This window comes from Emydura macquarii, unplaced genomic scaffold, assembly GCF_026122565.2.
Source record: "Emydura macquarii macquarii isolate MOO-44397 ecotype Brisbane River unplaced genomic scaffold, CSIRO-AGI_Emac_v2 contig_1119, whole genome shotgun sequence".
Classification (NCBI taxonomy): domain Eukaryota; kingdom Metazoa; phylum Chordata; order Testudines; family Chelidae; genus Emydura; species Emydura macquarii.
Genome location: NW_027131256.1, coordinates 4229786 through 4253123, shown reverse-complemented (window position 1 = coordinate 4253123; position 23338 = coordinate 4229786). Strand labels below are relative to the sequence as shown.

General features: G+C 46.5%; 1 protein-coding gene across 3 annotated transcripts; it reads left to right on the top strand.

Annotated features, from left to right (window-relative positions):
• The first annotated feature begins 299 nt into the window (after positions 1-299).
• Positions 300-22229, top strand: PLA1A (phospholipase A1 member A). 3 transcript variants are annotated; one of them, XM_067546010.1, is made up of 11 exons: positions 300-431; positions 3464-3665; positions 5233-5410; positions 7429-7537; positions 9890-9991; positions 12534-12620; positions 14213-14380; positions 15998-16087; positions 17081-17189; positions 19657-19821; positions 22091-22229. In XM_067546010.1, the coding sequence occupies exons 1-11, from the start codon at positions 338-340 to the stop codon at positions 22170-22172; spliced, it is 1386 nt and encodes a 461-aa protein (XP_067402111.1). In that variant the 5' UTR covers positions 300-337; the 3' UTR covers positions 22173-22229. The 3 variants fall into 3 exon arrangements, with proteins under 3 accessions (XP_067402111.1, XP_067402113.1, XP_067402112.1); XM_067546012.1 differs by lacking the exon at positions 9890-9991; XM_067546011.1 differs by lacking the exon at positions 15998-16087.
• The last annotated feature ends 1109 nt before the right edge of the window (positions 22230-23338 follow it).

The window sequence follows — 23338 nt, the reverse complement described above, 5'->3', positions numbered from 1 at the left end:
GCACTTTGGTTGGAGGGGCTATAGAAGTGTATCATTATTACAGTAACTGTGTAATAGTAATTGAGCTACAGTTAATCATGCCAGTAACTAACTTCTGAGGCTGTTTGTTTGGAAAGGGGGTTGGTTCAATGTCCTTCAAGTGAGAATCAATAATGTTTTATGCCTGTTGCTGAAATTTGGCCAATAAACAAGCAAGGGCAGAAGTGAGTGCTCCCACTTTTTTTTCCAAAAAATGCAGACTGTGTTAAACATTAACAGAACCAACCTGCTCAGAAGGCTCTTGTTGCAGACGGCTTGTTTTCCCCTGACTTCTGGTGCTGGTCTTGTGGATTACTGCATGGGAGGATTGAACAGGAAGATGGTTGAGGATCCCAGGAAGAAGCCTCTCTTTGTTCTTGCCATAGTCCTGCTGCACAGCTCAGCATATGCAGGTAAGAAGGGACTGGAGGGGGCTAAAGCACCAGAGGTGGAGGGCAATGAATTAGAAGAGTTGACAGATGTAGATTCTGGTTGTGAATTCAGCTGATTAGGGTCCCTGTACAATCCAACAGGTGTATCAGGTCCCGGCTACAGTCAAGTGCAGGTTTGGTCAGAAAAGTGACTGTAGAAATGACCCTTTCTTACCCACATACTGGTTCCATGTGTGTCTGTGAGGCAGGTCCACCAGCTTGGCTTTACAAAAGCAATTACAGCAACCCAACTGTCAGCTAAGTTTACATTGCAAAATCTTTATTTGCAGTAGTTAAGTATGAGGGTAGAAAGTGCCAGAAGGGATGTTCCATTTGACAGTGTTGGTAAATTAGAAAACCAAATTCTGCCGTGAAGACTGAGCATGTCTGATCTGGAATAAGAAAGAAGATATGGGATCCTATGGTTTGTTTAAAAAAAATCACTGAAAAACTGTTCTCTTATGCTAAAATCCCATGTAACCTGCATTTCCTACAGAGTAACTCCCTGCCCCTTACCGCATTTGCCGCCTATTGCTGTTCATGGAATGCACAGGACTGTCACTGAATTTGTCCTTTCTAATCAGCCTTGCTCAGTCAATACCATTGACTAACTGCAGTCACAAATCCAACCCCTGGGCCCAATTCTCCCTTCTCCATCCACACCTATGGGTAAGTCCCAAAGAAACTTCAGTGGGTGATTCTCATGTCCTGCAGTGGGGGGCTTGGGCCCTCAGTCTCTTGACTCTCAGTTCCTTGCACTATTCAACAATGGTCCTTCCAGGATATTTTTAAAGTGTCCTCAATGGGTATAATGAGTGATTAGTAAGGGGATTTCCTGTTTCTGTTTTAAACATGGCTTTAAGGGGATTTCTTGTTTCTGTTTTAAACATGGTTTCAAGGTTGTTAGAAAGAAAGAAAGAAAGAAAGAAAGCAAGTTTAGGGTGTAGAGGAGAGAGAATGAGCATGAAGAAGAGTCAAACTTTTCAGTGAGGTTGTATCAAAGATGAAGATGACCTACAAGGCACATTTTCAAATCAGCACCTATGTCATTCCTGCAGAGTATGTGCATGCATGTAAAGGGGTCACTGAGCATATGAAAAATATAGCATTTCTATAATGTTCTCCATGCACAGATTTTAAAGCATCTTACAAGTAATAATACATACAATATGCCTGGCAGATTACATACTATGGTGGTGGACACTAAACAAAACACTGACTAAGGGCTTGTTTACATAGGATTACATACCAGCATAATTATATCAGTCTAATTAGACGCATATAACAGCCTGTATTGACACTCTTTTTCCAGAATAAGAGTGCCTTTTACCAGTTAGCTTATACTGTTTTCAGAATGACAAATGTAGTACACAAAATAAAAGAAGACAGCTTGGGACACAGTAGCAGATGTGGTGTCATGGGGGTGAGAGCTGGGAACTTTGCCTTAAGAAACTGCAGAGTGATCTTACATTGCTCTCTAGTGATCCTCTCTGGCTGGTGCTCAGTGTGCAATTGATAGGATCTGGAAAGAGCCATCTCTAGATGTCCAGTGATGAAGAGACAGTAGTCAGAATAGGCATGTGCTTCACAGAGGTATTTGAACAGTCTGAGCCTTTCTGAAGCCAGTCATTCATGATTAAGGCTTCATGGTGTCAGGTGCTCTACTAACACATAGCAAAAGATGGGCCCTGCCCCAAAAACTTTACAATGAATCTAAATAGTTATAACTGGAGCTGATCTATCTGTGGGGATTTCCAGAAAGGTGAATCCCTCCCAGCCTAAGAAAGGGAGAGCTTTGCTACCGCTAATTGTGTGTGTCATCACTCTGACACAATGGCTTGTCAGCAACCTCTTTATGACTCTGACAGCCCAAACCTTGCCTAGCAGATAACAATCAGTGAACCCCAATTCCCAAGTTCCCCAGAGATGTCTACCCCCCAGTGCTCAGTCCCTTTGGCTGTAACACTCACAGAATGTAATCTAGTTCACTTCTCCTTGTAAGAGACAGTACACAGCAGCTTACTAACGTAATTGGGGTTGATAAACCTTCCACTTCAACCAAAGCACAGAGATGATTTATAGTAAAAAAAATAAAGTAAGTTTATTAATAAAAGGGTATAGGCTTAAGTGATATCAAGTATAAGGAATACAGCTAGAAATGGTTACAAATAAACAAAAGTGAGAATCCACTTCTAAGACTTCAATCTAACTTAACAAACTAGAGTCATTTTGTTCAAAAGTTTTTCTCACCAGTCTTTCTTCCAGTCTGGCTAACCAGTTTTTAGCCAGGTCCCTTTACTGAACTCAAAGTGCTTGGTTTCTTTGTCTCCTCAGAAGGATAACTTAGTGGTTTTCTCCCCCTTTTATCATGGTCCAGTAAACCTTTGAAATGTGTTTTTGAAAAGTAATCCCAGACAAAAAGTTTCTTTTTCCTGCTGTAGATGCCATGCTGTCTTCTCCCCCACTGGTCAGCTCTGTTTATCTTTTATATAAATGTACCTTCATTGTCTCTGCCTGATGACCAGGCTGGTCAGAAAAGCAAATACACACTCTTTTGTCTAAGGTAGACTGGGTTTATGCATTGCTTCCAAACACATTTTAAGAACATAATTCCAGCATATATTTATAACTCTTTGAACACCCCTGTGTATACACCACACAATAATTTTTGGGATCAGAGTGTTATCAATTTGTATACGATTGATTATGACAACAGTGTATTAGGTGTAGTGAGTAGGTCAGGCCTGATGAGTTGCTGACACACAATAGTGAACCAGCAACAGGCCTCTGTGCCACAGGAGAACGATCCCCATTTTACAGATGGGAAACTGAGGAACAGAAAAATTAAGTGACTTGCTGAAGATCAAACAGGAGGGCTGTGGTAGAGTGGAGAACTGAACACCATTCTCTGTCAGTGCTGTGCCCTAACTACAAGCCCATCTTCCCCCATTTGCTCTGTCCCACTGGGCATACACAGACCAGCGGTGCTTGTTTTTCTTTATTTCTCACTGCAGGGCATGAGACCTATGTTCCAGAGCAGCCCTGCTCTGACTTTCACACTGCGAGCCTCTTACGGGGCCTAACACTTAATGTCCGGTTTCTTCTGTTCACCTCCTCAAACCCCAGCTGTGGACAGCTGATATCAGTTGGTGATGACATCAAGAACTCCACCTTCAATACTAGCCTGGAGACCAAAATAATAATCCATGGCTTCAGGTGAGCATAAACAAAGCTGGGCACCTTCAATCCCAGCTACCTCAGAGATCTCCTTCTCTCTACTCATGTCATACCTCAGCAATTTGTATTACCATAGCATTGTACCACTTATTTGTATTACCATAGCACCTAGGAGCCGTGGTCATGGACCAGAGCCCCAGGGTGCTAGGCATGGCACAAACCCAGAACAAAAATTATATTCCCTGCCCCAAAGAAATTACAATCCACAATCAGGCAAGGTGCTTCAGCGGGAGCTCACTGGTTTAAATCGGAGGGGAAGATATTCCATGTCAAAAGAGTTGATTTTCAAAATGTCAATGAAAAATCTGGTCAACATTTCTAATTCCATCAAAAAAAAAAAAATAGGGAGAAAATGTTAATACAGTTTTTGTGACTTTTTCACCCTCCTCTTGAGACCAACTGCAGAGCTGGTCACAATTCTTCAAATTTCAACATTTCAATTAAATGTTAAAATTTCAGATTTCCACAGGTTTAAAAAACAAGGAATATCCCTACCACCACCAAAAAAAACCCAGTCCTTTTCCCTGTTTTTTTACTAGTTTTCTTCCTGAAGGATCTTTGCTTTGGATTTTTCTCCTTCTGTCCCCCGAGCCAGTCAGTGCCTGGATTTCTTAATCTGCCAGGAAGCCTGCCAAACTCACCTTTCTTCTCATCCTGGAAGCAGGGGGTTTGAGCCGTGTTTTTTAAAGCTGTGGCCGTTTGGTGGGCTTCTTTTATTGCAGGAGCGCCAGCCATTCCATTATTGGTTTTAAATCATGTTGGTTTAATTTACGTGACGTGTGGGACATTATAAAATGAAATCAATAAATAAAATACATGCTGAGGTAAGTACCTATCATTTTACGTGGAAGAGGAATTGGGACAGAGATCAAAGCCCAGATTTTTCGAGGTTATTAGACACTGCTGCACTCAGGAGCCTAAATCTCATTTTTAAAGAGATTTAGGCACATGGCAGCCAAAATCCAAATGCCATTGATAGTTGATAAGATTTTAGCTTCTAAGTGCCTAAATCTCTTTTAAGAATGAGATTTAGGCTCCTAAATCAGTTTGGTGTTCCAGCACTAAATGCTTTTAAAAATCTGGGCCTATGTGACTTGCCCAAGGTCTCTTAGCCAGCTGGTAGCAGAGCGGGGACTAGGAGTTCCTGGTTCCTAGACCTCTAGTCAGTTCACTGGACTACACCATCTCTATGGAAGGAAATTTCTTCCTGACCTGAACTCGTGATCCGCTTAAGCACTATAGCAAGACTGATCCCTCTGACAATTCTTTGTAGCTATTGTCAGTGCAGTGCAGGGGTTAGTTTTGGTCATGTAATTGTCTGGTTTCTTTTTGAAACATAATGGGTAGGATGGCTACAAGTGAAAAGAATTAGCAAACTGTGGTCAAAGAAGGCTGTTTGGGGTTGTCTGATAGTAGACAAAACTTTCACCTACTGTATGGCAGTCCCTGCTGGGAGACTTTGAGACACCACCCCAGTGGGGAAGTCTGCATGTGTGTGTGCCCCATTTTGGAAGGCATCTAACATTTATTTCTGATGGCTTACCAGAACATTAGGCACAAAGCCCTCCTGGATCAATGGACTTATTGATGCATTATTACAAGCTGCCAAGGTGAATGTGGTCGCAGTTGACTGGATTCGTGGAGCTACAGGAGACTACCGTCGTGTTGTGGAAAATGTCATGAAGCTGGGCCTAGAGATCTTTCATTTCATCAACCATTTGCTGGTAGGTGGAAATGAATGTCTGGATGGGAAAAGCATGGCCAAGAGACAGAAGCAGGTGTGAATGCAAACCAACCCAGACAGTAGCTTCCACTCTGACCTCAGCAGGAAATGGTTTATTCCGTAATAATTCACTGCAGTTGCCAAACAGATTCCCTCTCTTTCAGCCCAGCCCCTCATCCCAGATACCCTGTTGTCTTCTTCTTCCTCCTCCTGAGTACCACAGCCCAGCTATGCACTGAGCTGTCATCTGCTGCTCCAACCCATCACTATGTGGGGTCTGTGTACTAAGAGTACTGCCTTTCTCATCCCCTTGCCCCCTCACTTACCCTGCTGTAGAGCACTGTCACATACTGCAGTGCCTTGCATGGTGTTTCACTATATTGCATTGTACCATACTGCATTGTCCTGTCTATACCCCAGGCGCTGCACAGTATTGTATCCTCACAGATTGCAGGCACAGGACTTGATCCTCCATTGCTTTCCCCTTGCGTCATCATTTACACCTGTGAAAAATGGGTCTCAAACACTATCAAAGCAGAGGTGGTTGGATAAATGTGTTGTGTCATGTCCCATTACAATTTTATTGCCTCGGAATGTGTCTCCCTGTATCTATTGCATCCCAGTGTATTTAACTGGGGTGCATGATTCATATCACATCACATTGACCCTGATTTAGAAAACACTTAAGCAAGAGTTTAAATCCCACTAAAGTCAACGTAATCTAATCTATGCAACTAAAACCAATGAAACAATGAGAGAACACAACATCAGCATGGGGTGCAGAAGTGACAAAGCCAGGAGAGACCTTATCCTTCTTCTTCATGCTGAAGGGACATTGGAGCAGTGTCACCCAACTAGGAGGTTCTGAGGGAAGTGCTCCAGTGTGAAGGTAGATCAAGAGGAGGGAGCATTACAGCTGGTTGGGGGCTGGAGGAGATGGCCGCTCTGGCCCTCAGGCAGGGCAGAGTTAGCAAGCACAGGCCATTCAGCCACAGGTTGGAAAGTTGCCACACCAGTGGTGGGGTGCCAGGAGGGAGTAGAGGGACTTGGGCCCATCCTGCTCCACCAGGTCCCTGTCCAGGGCCCTAACAATGGTGGAGCACTTCACCACTGGGTCAGCAGGGATCCCACTGAAACACACTGACACAAGCACCCACAGCAAGACCCAGACTAAAGTCTGGTTTACCTGGGCTATTTCCTACCACAATCCAGTGAGGGTCTCCATCATCCAGGGGTCCTCTGCCTCACGAGGGTATTTGGCCACAAGCAACTTCAGCAGCTCCTCTCCAGACTTGATCTTCTCCGGGGTCAGGGCACCACCCAGCTCAGTAGTAGAGCCGGAGGCCTACAGCCAGTAAGACATATCTGCTTCCTTCCTGCCTCTGTCTCAACTGAGTTGGAAGCCCCTAGCCCAGCCTTTTATACTTCCTATCCCACTTCTCAACTTCTGTTGGGAGGGGCAGTCCAGTCTTGACTCTGCCCACACGGCCGCTCCCCCTCTGGCTTGAAGGGAGGCTAAGAAAGAACTAAGTAAGAACAATATCCACCAGTCTTCACTTTTCTCTGGTTACCCATCCTATGTACTGAGAGAAGCAGTACAGTCCAAGAACAGTGCACTGGACTGGGGGTCAGCAGACCAGCAGATCTGGCTTTGCCACTGATCTGCTGTGTGATTGGGCAGATCACTTCTCCCTATGCCTCTGTTTTCCTATATGTGAAATGAGGATAATAATAGTGACACACCTCTGAAAAGTGCTTTGAGACCCTGGGATGAAAAGTACCGCAGAACCCCTTTTATCCAGTCTAATTGAGGCCGGGGCCAGATCAGATCATCAAAAATTTAGATAATCCAGAGACTGGGGAAGTGCGAGGCTGCAGTGTGATCTTGTGGCCACAGAAGAGATCGCCTGCTTCTAGACCTGGGTGCGCTCGTTGTTCAGTTAATATGGAGAATGAAGGGTCGAATAAATGGGGTTCTACTGTGCTGAGAAGTACTAACTGTTATTATCAACTCCTCAGGCACTCGGAGTGTCAGAGACATCTATCCACCTTATTGGGGTGAGCCTTGGAGCACATGTTGGGGGACTGGTGGGGCAGTTCTATGAAGGCCGGCTGGGACGAATTACAGGTATTGTAACATTGGGTCCAGGATTCTCCCAATGGCCCTGAATTGTCAAGGCAAAGAGAAAGAGCATGTCGAGGTTGATGGGAAGGGATTGGCTTGTGGGCACTTCTGAGCTACAGAGCAGTTCAGGAATGTCTTTCCTTGGAATAATGGCCGGCAACCGTCTGGTGAGCACAGGATTTCACTTGCAGGACTCACTGTTCAGACCATGAAGAGCCCATAACGTTTTCACACTCAGTCAAATAATAGAATTCATACCACTTACTGGGTGGATGGAGACTAGTTGCCATTGCACCACCAGTTAATGATGGGAAATCTAGACCCCATGGGAATCAAAGCTTTAATGCTTGAGAATAGTTTTGTATTTTCAGATCAATACCAAAGGATTGTGTGTGACTGAGAGCAATGGGGATGAGTTATAAAGAGCTGACCCTCTCAGTATTACAGCTTGTACCATCTTCAAGGCAAAATGTCTTGGCTGGAAAGCCTAAGTGGACCTGGTACCAGGGAAACCACAAAAAAACTTGAGTCCTGTAGCATCTTAAAGACTAACAAATTTCTGCGGACATAAGCTTTCGTGGGCTGCAACCCACTTCATCACATGCATGAAGTGGAAACCACAGATAGAGGATATATATATATACATCCAAGGGTAAGAAACATAACAATGGGGAGGGCAAGTGTTAACAAAGTCTATTCAGTTAGGGTAGATGAGGCCTATTCACAACCATTGATTAGAAGGTGAGAATGTGTGAACAGTGACAATTACTTCTTGTAATGAGAGAACCATCGACCCTACTGACACCATCACAGGTCCTAACCACATCAGCCACACCATAAGGAGCTCATTCACCTGCACCTCTACTAATGTAATATATGCCATCATGTGCCAGCAATGCCCCTCTGCCATGTACATTGGCCAAACCGGACTGTCACTACGCAAAAGAATAAATGGACACAAATCAGACATAAAAATGGTAACATTCATAAACCAGTCGGAGAGCACTTCAATCCCCCAGGACACTCTATAGCTGACTTGAAAGTTGTCATACTTCTACAAAAAAACTTCAAAAACAGACTTCAGCGAGAAACTGCAGAGCTGGAACTCATCTGCAAACTTGACACAATCAGACTGGGTCTGAATAGGGACTTGGAATGGTTATCTCATTACAAGCAGTAATTGTTGCTGTTCACACATTCTCACCTTCTGATCAACGGTTGAGAATAGGCCTCATCTACTCTAACTGAACTGACTTTGTTAGCACTTGCCTTCCCCATTGTTATGTTTCTTACCCTTGGATATACATATATATATATATCCCTTATCTGTGGTTTCCACTTCATGCATCTGACGAAGTGGGTTGCAGCCCACGAAAGCTTATGTCCGCAGAAATTTGTTAGTCTTTAAGGTGCTACAGTACTCTCGTTTTTGCTACATGCAGACTAACATGGCTACCCCTCTGGAACTTTTCACAAAAAAACCTGCGTCTGAGGGTCCTTGCTGCCCCTTCATCACAAAGATCGCTCCTGTATTTCCAAAACACAAAGAACAAAACACATACTTTCAAATAAAGAGCCTTCATTTCAGATTAAGGAAGAACAACAAAAATGAGGAACAACAGTACAGCCTCCAGGGGTGTGTGTGACTCACTCCGTACAGCTGCCATGTAGAGCTAATTCAATCACAAGGTGTTCTTTGCACTCAGAGGTGCAGAACATAGAAGACAGCCTGACAATGTCTAGCTACCTGCACCACAATCCTCCCCCTCCAAATTTTAAAAAAGTCATGCATTATTATGATTAGTTTAGTCTGATGTCAGCTCCGTGCACATGTTATGGCCCAAGGTATTCATCAGAAGGGGAAATTGGCATAGCTCTTCCTCTGTTTCCTCATAAGCATTTTGAGATTGACCTTCAACAGTAACATTTTCATTTACATCCTCTCCAGGTCTATAGAAGTAGCACTATTTTCCTCTCCAGTAATGACATGCTCACCAATCTCAAATTCAGGGCCTTCTGCCCTTTTTGACCCTTCAACTTGTAACAGTTGCTCAATATGTGTCTTCCTTCTCTCCCCTTTTACCTCTGCCAGGTAAATTACAGGCACCAATACCTTCTGGCAATACCCTTTCCCCATTCACTCCTGCCCTGTGATTTCCCACGTGTACTGGAAATTACATCCAATTTCCTGTTCTCATTTGCAACATGAAGATATTTGGATCAGCATCTAGATTTCTTGGTGCTAACCTAAACTCTTCCAACCCAAGGCTGATTCCAGAGTCTGCACTGGTTTTCTCAGGGGGAAGAAGGTTGCAGTGTGTCTGCTGTTCAGACTTTAGTTCTATTTTGGTACAGGGCTGGATCCTGTGGGGCCCAAGTACACAAAAGCCAGCCATGAGGAGCGCCTGGATCCTGGAGATGCCCTCTTTGTGGAAGCCATTCACACGGATACAGACTGTAATCTGGTTTTTATTCTTTTCAGCCCAATGCTTCCCCCCACCCTGCCATCATTAACGCCCAGAATGTGTTTAGGGTATAGCTGTCAGCATGGCCCAGCGGCTAACTCCAAGGCCAGATTCACACATAGGCAAACTAGGCACATGGGGAGGGAGAGAGGCAAATACTTTTTTTCTACCAATGTAAATTTGTGTGCAAACTGAAAGAACTTCACTCAGTTGAATGAGTGGCATTGTAACCTGGTGTGCAAGTCTGCTGTGCCACTGAGGTTTGGCCCAGCTGCCCCTCTGTCATGGTGAGCAGTGCCCGAAGCAGCAGCAAGATGAGCAGCTGGTCCTGGTGGATCTACAGCATGGCCACCCTGGCTGTGGTGAGTGGACTATAACACTGTATTATTAGAAGATAGGGGCCCAGAAGCATATGTTTGCCTAGGGCCCAGTTTTGGGTTAGTCTGGCCCAAAACTTGTAGGTTCAAGTCCCATAGTAAGATGTGGATGTGTCTTGATTAGATTTGCTTTGCTTAACTAAACTGATTAGTTAGTCTGGCCACGAGAACTTTGTCTATACTAGAAAACCCACCACCAACAGCACACATGAAAAGTACACTGTAAATTTCCTCAGGGTAAACACAGCCAATGTCAACAAATTGCTAAATACTGTTCTTCCCATGACCTCAGCATCTGAAAGCAGCACGATCAATGACTGGGCTGGAGGTCAGGTGGAGGAAGACAAAGAGAGAGCATCTGCTGGGACCAGCTCAGGATAGCTCCTGGTTTTGCCAGGAGAAGATTGTTTCTGCTGAAACCAGTCAGTCCAGCTGCTCCAAGTTCGGGCAGTGGGGAAGGTTCTCTTTCCATTTTCATGGAAGTGCAGCCATGATGATCCATGATAGAATTTCAGCTGTGGTAAAAATGCAACACAGACAGTACCTATGTCTGGCTTCTGGATATAGGACTCTGCTAATTGATTAACTCCAATCTAGCATTGCCCTGCAGTTGGTAAAGACACCGTCACAAGCAAAGTGGGCCGCATAGAAGTGATTCAGGGACAGGGTCACTTCACCCTATTCCCTCACTGGCTGGGGAAGAAGAGAGAGACACATTTTTCAGATGCTGGGGGCCAGATCCTCCATTCACTTCAATGGAACTATGCTGATTTACACCAACGGAAAATCTGATCTTACGCCTTTAACGATGAGCAAATTTCTTAGTGACACAGCCTGGGGTCAGCAGTTTACTGCAGTTAGACTTAATCTGTTTAAGAAAAGTCTCTCTCCATACAGAGAGAGAGTGAACGCTTAAAAAGAAATCAGACTTTAGCATAAATCTATTTACCTTTCACATCAGGGTCGGGGTTGTCCTTGTCACTTCTGCTCCCTATCGAAGATGCTACCCAGGAGGCCCTGACAATTAAAAATTCCCTGGCAGCTTTTGTAAGTCCCAGGGTCCTGTCAATACATACTGCTCCCAAAATGCCCCTGGCAATTTCAATTCAATAGTCTGCTTCACTTCCTGTCCTAAACTGCTATGCAGCACGGCTGGGCTCTATTAAACATTCCCAGTGATTCCTGGGAGTCTGTAGAGCCTTACACTCCTCTTACTTCCAATGACTTCAGGGGAGTTATTTCACATTTATTCTGGTGTAAGCAAGAGCAGAATCAGACCCAGAGATTGTACAATTACTTAGTAACCTTTGTAAAGCACTTAGGGGTCAATTTAGATGGAAGATGTTATAGAGCAATAATGCTTTAACTTTCTATAGCACCTTCCATCTGAAGACCACAAAGCTCTTTACAGAGATTTATGAATTAAGCTTAATAACTCTGGGAGGTAAGTCAGTATTATTCCCATTTTATAGAAGGAGAAAACTGAGGCACAGTGACAAGTCCAAAAATACAGAGCCAACTTCTGTGCTCTAACCATTACATCTCACTGCCTCTCACAGATAATGATGCAGGGCAAGAACATGGAAAAAGTCTTGCCCTTCATCACAGCCCATCGTCTTCTCCTGCAGTGAAGTCACCGTGGTGACTGATAACCTCTTAGTCATTTCCTGGGCAACACACTGTGATGTCACAAAGCCAGGACACTGACACTGCTGTGGGATTAGGCAGGGGAGACTGGGAGGGAGGGAGAAATAGCTCCTAATTCAGTTGCAGATCTCTGCAAGGAGGGTAAAGGAGAAACAGCAACTAGGTGATCAGGGAATCATTTCCTAAATGAAGGTTTCTCCCGTTCAGTTTCCTCCAGTATGAAAATCCCATTAAAACAAAGGCCCAGGTGAACCCCCTCCTCCATGCTGTAATACACAGGGATGGAGCAATCTGTACATTGAAAACAGATGGCAAGACACTGGAAATCCTCCCTTTAGACTGGTGAAGAAACCAGCATATTGCATGGGGGCCTGGGCCCAGCTTGGACACTGTTAGGTACATTCTGTTCTTAGGACGTTGGGACATGGAAGATAACAGCTTCCTCTAGAATGTTTCCCTGGGGAAGGAGGAGCAGGAATAACAACTCAGTGGGGTTTTCGCTCTTTTCAGCTTTTGGTATCCGGGTTCCTGTAGGCCATATTGATTACTTCATTAATGGAGGCAAAGACCAGCCTGGATGCCCCTGGCTACCCCTGAGTGAGTATCAACACCATTTTCTAGATCGGAAAACTCAGGCGCAGAAAGGCCGAGTGAATTGCTCACAGCCATCCAGTGAACTGGAGGCAGAACTGGGAGCTAAATACCTACGGCTCCTGAACTGCAGCCCTTTGCTTAGTCCACAGCTGCATTAGATCAGAGCTGCCCTGGAAAGGCAGAGTGGATGGGATTATGAATGAAATTTTCAAAAGCACCTAAGGACTTGTCTACATTACAGGCTACATCGGCATAATTTATGTCGCTCAGGGCTGTGAATAAGTCACACGCCCCCCTCCCCGAGCGACGTAAGTTACACCAACCTAAGAACAGTGCTATGAGCTATGCCACAGAACAGCTCTTCTGCCGACATAGCTACCATCTCTCACAGAGGTAGCCAACGGGAGAGCTCTCTCCCATCAGCATAGCACGTCTAAACCAGACGCACTATAGCGAAGCAGCTGCATCAGTACATTGAAAGTGACTTGACTTTCAGTGAGACTTGGAGTCCTAAATTACAGAGGCACTTTTGAAAATGTTACCTGATATGTCCTTCACAAAACAAATCAAGTGCATCTTATATTACTGTGCTGGCTCCTTAGAAATGCATAGAGAGTCCAGATCAGATCAAGAGGTCATTCCTGTGGGGACTGAATTGCATAGTGGCATCTGCAGCACCACATGCACTGCGCCCCCCCGTGGATAAAGAGGCAGCCTAGGGAGGGTTGACTCAGCAGCACGAGCTGCATGTACCTGTCTCCTTATAAGGAAATGAAGTGACCCCACCTGCTGGTGCATGGTCAGCAACTGCCCAGGATAATTGTAATCACCTGGTTGGCTGGTTCATACCTGCCCGGGAAATCAGGAGCACCTGGTTGGCTAAACTCCAAGCCATGACCTTAGAAGGTCATGCAGCAAATAGCAACCAATGGGGCTTAGCCTCTGCTGACGAGGGGAAACTATAAAAGTTCAAACCCAGGTGGCAGAAGGCAGAGAGGAATTGAATCTACCTGGCATCCCTTGGTTGTGTTGGCTTGGCGGGCTGATGCATCTTCACTAGCCCACTTCATTGTGAACTGATCACTCACAGTGGTTCTCTCCCGTCCGCAGTATCTAAAGCAAATGGCAACTGAATTTGACCAGCATAGTATACCTGTATATAATGTTTGTGAGTATGGATTAACTGTTTTCTGTTGTGTTTGTCTTGTAACTTCTTTGGGGAACTCCAAAACTGGGCACCCTAGTGTCACATGCTGGCAGCCACGCGTTGATCCAGGAGAGATCACAAAATGCTAAAGTCTTGGGTGGCACATTTTGTCCTTTCGTGCACGGAGTTCTCCTGCCCTTTGCTATCACTGTTTGCTGTGCAATTGCTTGCTGTGAAACTGTTTATTGTAGAAATAGAACTGTTTATTATAAGGATAGAATTGTTTGTTTATTATAAAATAAAGGGTTTATTAGTTAAGCAAACCCCCAGAATCATCACTGTCTCGCTTAACCCCCTGTATCCCAAACCTAACCTATCAGAGTTTTTCTCTCCGTTTCCACAATTCCCTTCATGGTCACCTTACTAGTGGTCTTGCTTTATCTTGCAGGCTATAACGATCTGATCTGTGATCATATGAGGGCAGTACATCTCTATGTCAGTGCCCTGAAGAATTCATGTCCTATGATGGCATTTCCATGCTCAAATCATGAAGATTTCCTTGCTGGACACTGCCTGGACTGTTTCAATCCTTTCCTGCGTTCCTGTCCTAGAATAGGTATGATACCAGCCTGGGAACTCCACAGGCAGATGAGAGTAGAAACCTGAAGCTCTCTGATGCGGGTTAAGACATTTGGATTAGATTTTTTTTGAGCTGGTCAGGAGCTACTGGGTTTCAGACCTTCCAAGGGAACCATTATAAGTGCATCTCTGCAGTGAGATGTGAAACCAAGAGTTTGAACACCTATGGCCATTAAACACTCTATGGCACGTTCCATAAGGGCAGGAACCGAATCTGAACAAAGACCCCAGATGTAGCTCCCTGCCGAAGTTTGGAGAAGGTCAGATTTGTAGCCAACCCCTCTCTCTTAATGGGCTGAATCAAAACCCTAAATCCAAATTGCTCTGAACACAGGGCAGGTTAGAAATCTGAGTTCAGATCGGGATACAGATTCTGTGGTGTGGGACCATCTCTGGTGTTAAACCTGGTCTCCAGGCCTAACTCCTATGTGAGTAATTCAATTCCTGCTCAGGGCTGGTCTATACAAGCATTTGGTTCCTGGCAAGCTGGGGTGTAAATGTAGCCTGCACTAGCCTGCTGCGTACTAAGTGTCCATGAGGATCCTGCTGATGTGGATCACCAGCTCTTTAGTGCACTTTGATCTACCCGGTTTTTAAAGGGGAGTAAAGCAAAGCACACGAAGGAACCACAGGCTCCACACGGACACTTAGTGCACAGTGGGCTAGTGCAAGGTAGATTTACACGCCAACTTGCTGCAGACCAAACGTCTGTATGGATAAGCCATTAGATTCCCCCTGCGGTTTCAATAGGAGCTGCTGGTATCGCCTTATGTGCCTAATAAACGTGCGCTCAGGTCAAAAAGTTTGGCTAGTTCAGAGAAGCAGCCAGAGCAGCCTCCACTGAGCTGAACCTGAACTTTGACCCTTTTGAGACTCGTCCATTGCTACTGCGGCACCGTGCTGCTCAACAGTGGCTCTGTCCGCCCCTAGAGCTGGCTGTGTTCCAGCGCTGGGCGAAGTGATCCTGCTCACAGAGGGCTCCCTGATGCTTCCCTGAGGCTGAGCTGTGCTGGGGGTGAGAGGAGGTATGCAGGTGGAAAGCCACTGGCTGGAAGCATTTTGCACCTGAAAAGCCTGGAACCTTCTTTGGTGCTGGGGGAATTTAGGGCAGTTTTTGTGACGCCCGCACAACAGGAGTCACTAGCCCTCCCCCGGCACAGCCAACCTGTTTTCACTTGCTACACACTCTACAAAGTGAGGGCGAAACTGTAGCACCCGGACGGGGGAGCCTTTTCACACTCACTTCCTACCGGTGCAAAGGATGGCACAAGCAGTGGGGAACCGGGCCCAGAGGTTACAGTGGTGTCATCGAGGAGCTGAAACAAATCCCGGGGCATGCCTGGGTGTCCCGGGGACTCTCCTGCCCTGGTAATCGCAGTGGTGTGACAGTGGGTGTGGTGGAACTCTCAGTTGGAGAGTAGCCGGGACACAGACGCCGTGAGCCCTGTTTCCGATCTCACTGATGCCAGGTGTAAGTAAAGACGATTCTGAGCCACAGCCAAATACTGGGATAGGTGAGAGGTGAATCAGGTGTTCCGGCCACCTGTCCCTCAGGGCCTTTGTTCCTCTGCCTTGGCTGCATTTCTTCTCGTAGGGCTGTTGCACCACGGGGGAGTCGGCGTGGAAAAGCTCCCCAGGGAAGTGAAGGTTTACCTGGTGACCGACTCCTCAGCCCCGTACTGCAGTAAGTAGCAAAGAGGGACGGACGCCAGGCGGGTGGCGCGAATGAATTGTGGAGACTTTCCATGTAGAGCAGTGCTCCTGAAAAGAGTCACGGTCGTTGCCTGGAACGTGTCATTCCTTCCCCTGCGCCCAATTCAAACTGCCGGCGCTTTGAGAAATGGATTGAGAGGGTGTCTAGTAGCTTCCTGGTAGCTTCTGTGAATCCCTCAGTGCCTGCTGCAGAAATGCTATCTTGTCATGTGCCCATTTTCCTCAGCCAGAGACCACAGACATCGCCATGCCCCGCACGGATGCTCCTCAGTGAGACTCGCTATCCCCCAGGCCTCCTTCAGCAACTTTGCACTGGGGAGGGGCTGCTTTCCTCAGCGGCAGAAAAATATTGCTATTGCAAATGCTGGAGTAACCCAAGCCACTGTCCGCTTCTGATTTATGGCCCAGCTTCTGCATCCACTCACACACCCATCGGCTCCTGGGGAGATGCTCCATTTTCCACAGGTGTACCTGTGAGCTGAACCTGCCCTAGAAGGTGTCTGAGATCTGGCCCTCAGACTCATTTCATGCCACGCTCGTGTAGACTATAGAAGAGAATGGGCCTGATTCGTCTCTCACTTCCACCAATGCTACCCTGGTCTCAGTGGAGTGACTCCTGATTCACACCAATATGAGAGGAGACACAGGCCCAATGGCTCTCCCCGACACCTTCGTTTTCTCTCTGCCCCCCCTCCCTGGTTCTGCCTGTGTCTGTCTGACTATCACTCTTAGAACACAGTGGTGTGGAATGAAGTCCTATCAGTAAACAAACACATGTCCAACACACCATGCAGATTGTTCCCTTTTTATGTCAAAGCTCTGCTTAATCTTCTCCCTGTGGTGCTGGGGAGGTGAGAGCGGGCAGCGGGTGCAGACTGACAGGCCTCCCATTGGGTTAATGCTGACGGCACACTCCAGCCAGGGACTCGTGCCCTCACTCTGGCTTGTGCTGTCTGTTGCCCAGTGTACCACAGTCTGGTGGAGTTTCACTTGCAGCAGAATAGAAGCTTGGTCACCAACGTTCAGATCACCTTCCGCAGCAGCAACGCTACAGCCACCGTGAAGATTGCCATGTGAGTGACAATGTGCACCTCTGACCTGTCTTTGCTCCCTCTTCTTCCTTGGTGCAGGTGCAAGGATGTCTTTCTAAGCCAAGTACATGCCTAGCGGTAGCACAAGTGACCAAGTGCAATCACCGCAAGGTGACCTGGTAATGTTACCAAGTAGTTAATCACCTAATTGCCCAGTCGCTGGCAAAGATGGAGACATCCAGCAAATACCCACCTCCCCTCCAGGATCTGGCCATACGTACCTGACTCATCAGGCAGTTGTCCTGATAACCCTGCGAGATGAGCTGAAAATGGCTGAGGAGACAGAAGCATTTCTAGGCAGCAGCACAGGGGTTAACACTGTAACGACAGTTACTCAGCAATGAACCTGGGAGAGGTGAATCCATTGAGGCTGGGGACAGAGAAAGGTCTGGGACAATGAGGACCATCTGGAACCTGCCATCTTCCCCCAAATTGCATCAGAATTAGAGGGCCAGATTCTCTGACCCCTTCCTGCCCCCTGTCCTAACGCCTCTAGGATTTCCCCACCAAAGGAGAGTGCCCCCCAGGCCCAGAGCCAGTCTTGCGGGCTCCTACAGCTCCTTTGTCTCTTCCCTCAGCCCCACGAACAACAAGCAAGGTGGGGCAAGGAGGAAGAGAGCAGAGCAATCAGGATGTGTGCGGGTGGCCCAGCTCAGAGCAGCACCAGAGCTAGCTTCTAGATGGCATGGGCCCTTCCTCGTGAGCTGAGCAGCAACGCCACTCCGCGCAAAGTCTGGTCCAGACCTTTGAACTGTGCTGCCTCTGTGCCTGAGATAGTCAGGGAAGGGCTGTTTCCATGGGATTTCCAGCCCGACCAGTAACAAGAAGCACTGTACATCTCCATTGATTTCCAACCTAACATTGCAGACCAAAGAAGTTGAGATCAATTCAGACAAGCAGCCAAATGTTTTGGAACTTGAATAGACACAAACCAAACCTCTGAGTCAGAGACAAGTTCAGCCCATGGAAGATTAAGGTCAGATCTACATTTCCCTACAACATGTGGGTGTTTAGATCTGGGCCCAGCTGTACTCGAAACCTTTGTGACTCAGTCATGGCTAGTAGAGGCAAACAACTATTCTGGTAATTTAGGTATGTCCACCAGGTGGCCTGTGAGCTCAAGGAGGAGAGCACAGATGGTTGGGTTACAGACCAACAATGTAAGGCCTTGTCTGCATGGGAAAGTTTTACCAATTATTCTGGGGTGGTTATACTGGTATAACACACACAAGCACTTTTATTCCAGAATAAGAGTGGCTTTTTTTGGTTTTGCTTAAACCTCTTCTCCAGGCAACATAATCTAACCTGAAAAAAGACCATCTCATATTGTATAGTAAGAGTGTCTACCTGGGGTGGGCTGGTGAAGCACTGGAATGGGTTACCTAGGGAGGTGGTGGAATCTCCATCTTTGGAGGTTTTTAAGCGGAGGCTTGACAAAGCCCTGGCTGGGATGATATAGCTGAGGTTAGTCCTGCTTTGAGCAGGGGGTTGGACTAGATGACCTCTGAGATCCCTTCCAACTCTAATATTCTATGATAATATAACTATATCAGCTTAAATTCACACCTTACGTTATACTGAAGAAGGTGCCCATGCAGTTAAGACGTAAGCTCCCTACATAATCAGGCCAAGAGTTTCAAACCTGGTTGCCTGCTTGCTTCCAAATCAATATTTAAACAGGCGACCTGACATTCAAGTGTGCTGAGCACAGGTGACTACAGTAGGATTTGTGGGTGCTCAACATTTCTGAAAACCTGTTGGGTTTTTTTCTGTTTGTTTTTTTTTCAAGCCTAAGTATGGAGTTAGGACCCTCACTGTCAGCACCCAGCTTTGAAATGTTTGGCCATTAATGTGCTCGGTCCCGCAGGGCCTCTGCACACAGCACTCCCATTAAAATCAACCAGAGATCCACACCCACAGGATCTCTGGCGATAAAATTAACCAACCCTCTTTGAAATCCAGTGACTCTCTTCCCTTTTGTGGGGGTATAGCCCACATACTGAGAACATGCTGCAGAAAAAAAGGACTTCCCTTGGTTTGTTTCACATTTTTCTATCATTCATTTCTCTTACGTTATTTTATGAGAACTGCAATGGGCACACCTTCCCATGGAACTCCACTAAAATCAATGGATTTTAGCAGGGATTAACAGGCCTCAATATTCTTTATAAGACAAGATTTGTCACAGTGGGTCAGATCATTAGTCCATGCAGTCCATTACCCTCTCTCTGGCAGTGGCCAGCACCTGTTGTTTCAGGGCATAGCCTCCCACCTTTCATGAAGTATCAGATTGCCATAGAAGGATCCTTAGACCTCACCACATTCTATCAGATGATAACCCTGCCATCTCCAGTGTTTCAGCAGACACCTGGGTCCTCCTCCCTCTTGCTCACATGATACTGTGGGTTAGCCCCTTGTTCTCATTCACATTCCTCCCTTTGCCTTGTAGACCTAAGCAGCAGCAGCTGGGCAAAGGGATACTGGCTCACCCATTCCCACTGTGCCAGATAAAGGAGGTGATGCTGACGTATGTCCCCAAGAGGTATATCTTGAAGAAAGAGGAGACCCTCATCACTGGCAACTTCTGTACAACCCCTCTGCCTGTCAGTAATCGGTAAGCAGCAGACATCCCCTCCAGCCAGACAGCCTTATTGGCTGGCTCAGCGCTTCAACTCTTCGCCCTTTGTGAGAGCACAACTCCTCTTGGAACCACACAGCAGCTAAGCATGTTAGTTTGAGCTTCTCCCCTTTCTCTTCTCTGGCCGTTGCTGGGTACCACATACAGCAGAAATGAAGGAGAAAAGGGGGAAGAGTTGAGGTGCCACAAAGGTGCCTGCGTTCAGCCCCCAACTCTTTCTTTGCATGCGCGCACACACGCACCCCCAGAGGGACAATTTCAGGAAACGAATTCCAGTCCGCGGGGTACACCCTCTGATCTTACCTGACGGGCCCCACTGCTTCTTGGGGAGGGAAACACCCTTGAAAAACTCTGTGCCTGGGGAAATTATTCTATACCCTTGTGTGTGAGAGAGAGAATCACCGGGAGGGGGCTAGGTTCTCAGCTTCATTTACAGCCGGAGATCTAACTGTGCTAGGCCCTGCTTCTGTGAGGGAAAAGGCTGCTGCTCCAGTCAGATCCCCACCAGGGGGCTTAGTGCCATAGTGAAGCGCTTTACCAAAGGAAACCTGCACTAGCCATTTCCTTAGGGTTCATTCTTTTGTGTCCTCATCCGCCCTCTCCACTCTACCCCGCTCACTTTGGGCCTCATTTGGAGATGAACCAAGCACCCACTGAGCATCTGTCAGCGGGGGGGCCTTTTGGCTTGAGAAGTCACTGGGTCAGAAGCATCCTTTGATTGTTCTGGAATCAGGGGGCGCGTCTGACACTCAGGCCCAGGGCAGCCATTTTGCTGCCAGGTGGCATTGTCTGTGCCAGAGACTGTAAACCAGTAATCATTAGAACTGGGCAATTTTTTTTGACAAATTTGTTTTTTCACCAAACAATGCATGGGGTTGGAGGGTTTCTGAAATTATTTGCCAAAGTTGGGTCATCAGATAGTTTTGGTTCGAAACAACAGTTTTCTGAGTTTTTTTCGATTTGACCGAAAAATTGAAAAAAATATGTTTCATTTCAAATTGGATTGGATTATTTTCCCTGGATTTTAAGTTCAGCCTCCGAACCAAAAACATCCTTTATTCACTGAGCTCTAGTTACCATCCAGCTCTAGTTAGCATCTCCAAAGTAGGAGAAACCAAAAGCAAACCCATCTAACCTGAAGGGGATGTGGTTCTCAGCCTAATGCGACATTCCCGATGACCAGTGTTATGTTCCCAGCATACACACAGAGAAGTTAGATAAAAACGTAAATAGTCTCAGTGGAAGGTTGCAACGTAACACTACTTTATTGCTTAGAATACAGAACAATAACACACAAGAACCCAAAAACAGAGAGACACAAAGCAGGCTGCCTACCTGAGGGAGAGAGGCACAACTCACCCCATCTTTTTCTAAGCGCTCTCTGTCCAGTCTGACTGATTGCACACTTTGCTAGAGAGTGCCCGAGCCTGCCTGCAGGACCAAGAAACCCCCACTCTTAAAGGGACAGCTTGCAATTCCAACACAGTCCTCAATATACCATAACCAGAGCCCTCAACTGCACCTCATGCCCCTCATTTTAGGCCTGGAGAGCCCACCTGAAGACAAAATAGAGCTAGACAGAGCTGGGCCTTTCTACAGGTGCCCAAGCAGGGGAGGACACAAGGAACCTCCCCACCCTCAGACCCCCAAATAGGGAGCAAGCACTACTGTTGCTCCTGAGTTCTTTTGGGACTCTTTCTTTCTAGTGTCCCCTGGAGGGCAAAAGGCCCCCGAAGGTGCTAAGGGGATGGCAGAGTCAGGACCTTACGTCCCCCACACCAGCTTCCAAGGATCAGTTGGACACACAGTGGAGCACATGCTGCACCTTCCTAAAGGTTGGCACAGCAGGTGTGATCCCCTTGCACATTGGAGTTCGCAGAAGCGTGCTGCCTCTTCTGCCGCGCCCCCTACTCAGAGTTGTGCCTAAATGGCGCAATCTGGCCCATCACCTCTGACTGTTTGGATGTTCTGTCACAGCCAAATCTGACCCTTTTGAGGCATCAGAGTGTGATGCCAATTCTTTGTGTCCTGACCTGGCACCATGTGAAAGCACATAATCCTCAACACATCATCGGAGGGAAACACAAAATCTGAGACTCCCCTAGCTAGTGCAGGAACTACTGAGAGGTGGAGAGCAGCCTGGGGTTTGTTCACTCCCTTCTTGAGCTGGTCCTTTGACACCAGCAGGTTCTCACCCTCAGATTTTTTTAAAGATTTGCCTAACTCCTGTGTGCTTCTCTCACAGTGAGAATATGTTTTGCCTATCTAAACTGTCCCTGACAAGGAACAAACCCTTTGCACATAATCTGACGGTAACCTGTGCATAGGAGATTCCCCTGCAGCATGCAGAGTGCACGGGCATAGTGATGGGCTCCAGAATTTATTTCCTCCCTCTGCTTACGGACGATACTTCCACCAAAAAGAACAGAACCAGTTGGATTTTTCATCTGCCCACCTTGGGGTGGAATGACGAACAGTTCCAGGAAAAGAAGTGCACCACATAAAGGAAAGACTCTGGTCAAGTGGTTAGAGCAGCTGATTGACAGGTAGGACTTGTGGGCTCCATCCCCAGCTCTACAAATGTGCTACTGCGTGACCTTGGACTAATCACTTAATCTTGGCTTCCCCCTCTGTAAAATGGGGGTAATAATGCTCATCTCTCAGGAAGATTGTGAGGGTTGGTTAATTCCTTAATGTTTCTAAAATGCTTTGAGATCTTCACATTAAACATTTCAGAAATGCAAAGTATTATTGTTATTACTGAGCGTGCAGCTGTATGACTCACGTTTTGTAAGGGAAGGGGTCATTCCCCTACCAACACACGTGCGCATATGAAAAGTACTAGTCCAGGACATTGGTGCCTACAGAATCTGAGGCTCTCTTGATTTCATATGAGTGGTTCTGCAGTGTAATCAGCATCGATACGTTTTCTCTTATCATGACAAGACTCCATCCAGCAGCTTTTCTGGCTATCTGATTGTAATTTTGTGATGTGTCCCTTTGGCAAAGTTGATGTGTCCTGCTCTTGGATATTCAGATTTATCAGAGCCAGGAATGTCACATATCAAAACAGATCACTTATTAGTCAGGAAAAAAAAAGCACATCAAAAACACTCTGAAAAATTAGGATAGGACCTAATTCAATAACCCGTCCTCATTTAGATGGTTGATAGCCCTGGCAGCTGGTGATCAAGTGATAACTTCTTCTGCAAGAGCTTTTCATTTAGCCTTGGGAGAGGGCCCTGCACCTGGACACACAGGCCTTTCCTGGCAGTATTCTCTCAGCCATAGCTCATCAGTGTCTTTCAGGGACAGTCCCTTTTGCAAACAAACATATTTTTAAAAAAAACCTCAGAACATCAGGGTTCTAATTCCTGAACAGGCCACCCCACCAGACAGACAGACAGACTGTGGTTGGAGAAGCCCCTTCTTGGCATGAAAGAAACAGAACACAGAAGTCAAGAGAACAGCTGGCCAGCTAAAACAAGCCAGG

Coding starts and splice junctions, on each gene's coding strand:
- PLA1A (XM_067546010.1), top strand. CDS start 338: ATGGGAGGATTGAACAGGAAGATGGTTGAGGATCCCAGGAAGAAGCCT. Junction 432..3,463: donor GCACAGCTCAGCATATGCAG/GTAAGAAGGGAC, acceptor TTCTCACTGCAG/GGCATGAGACCTATGTTCCA. Junction 19,822..22,090: donor CCTCTGCCTGTCAGTAATCG/GTAAGCAGCAGA, acceptor CTTCTCTCACAG/TGAGAATATGTTTTGCCTAT.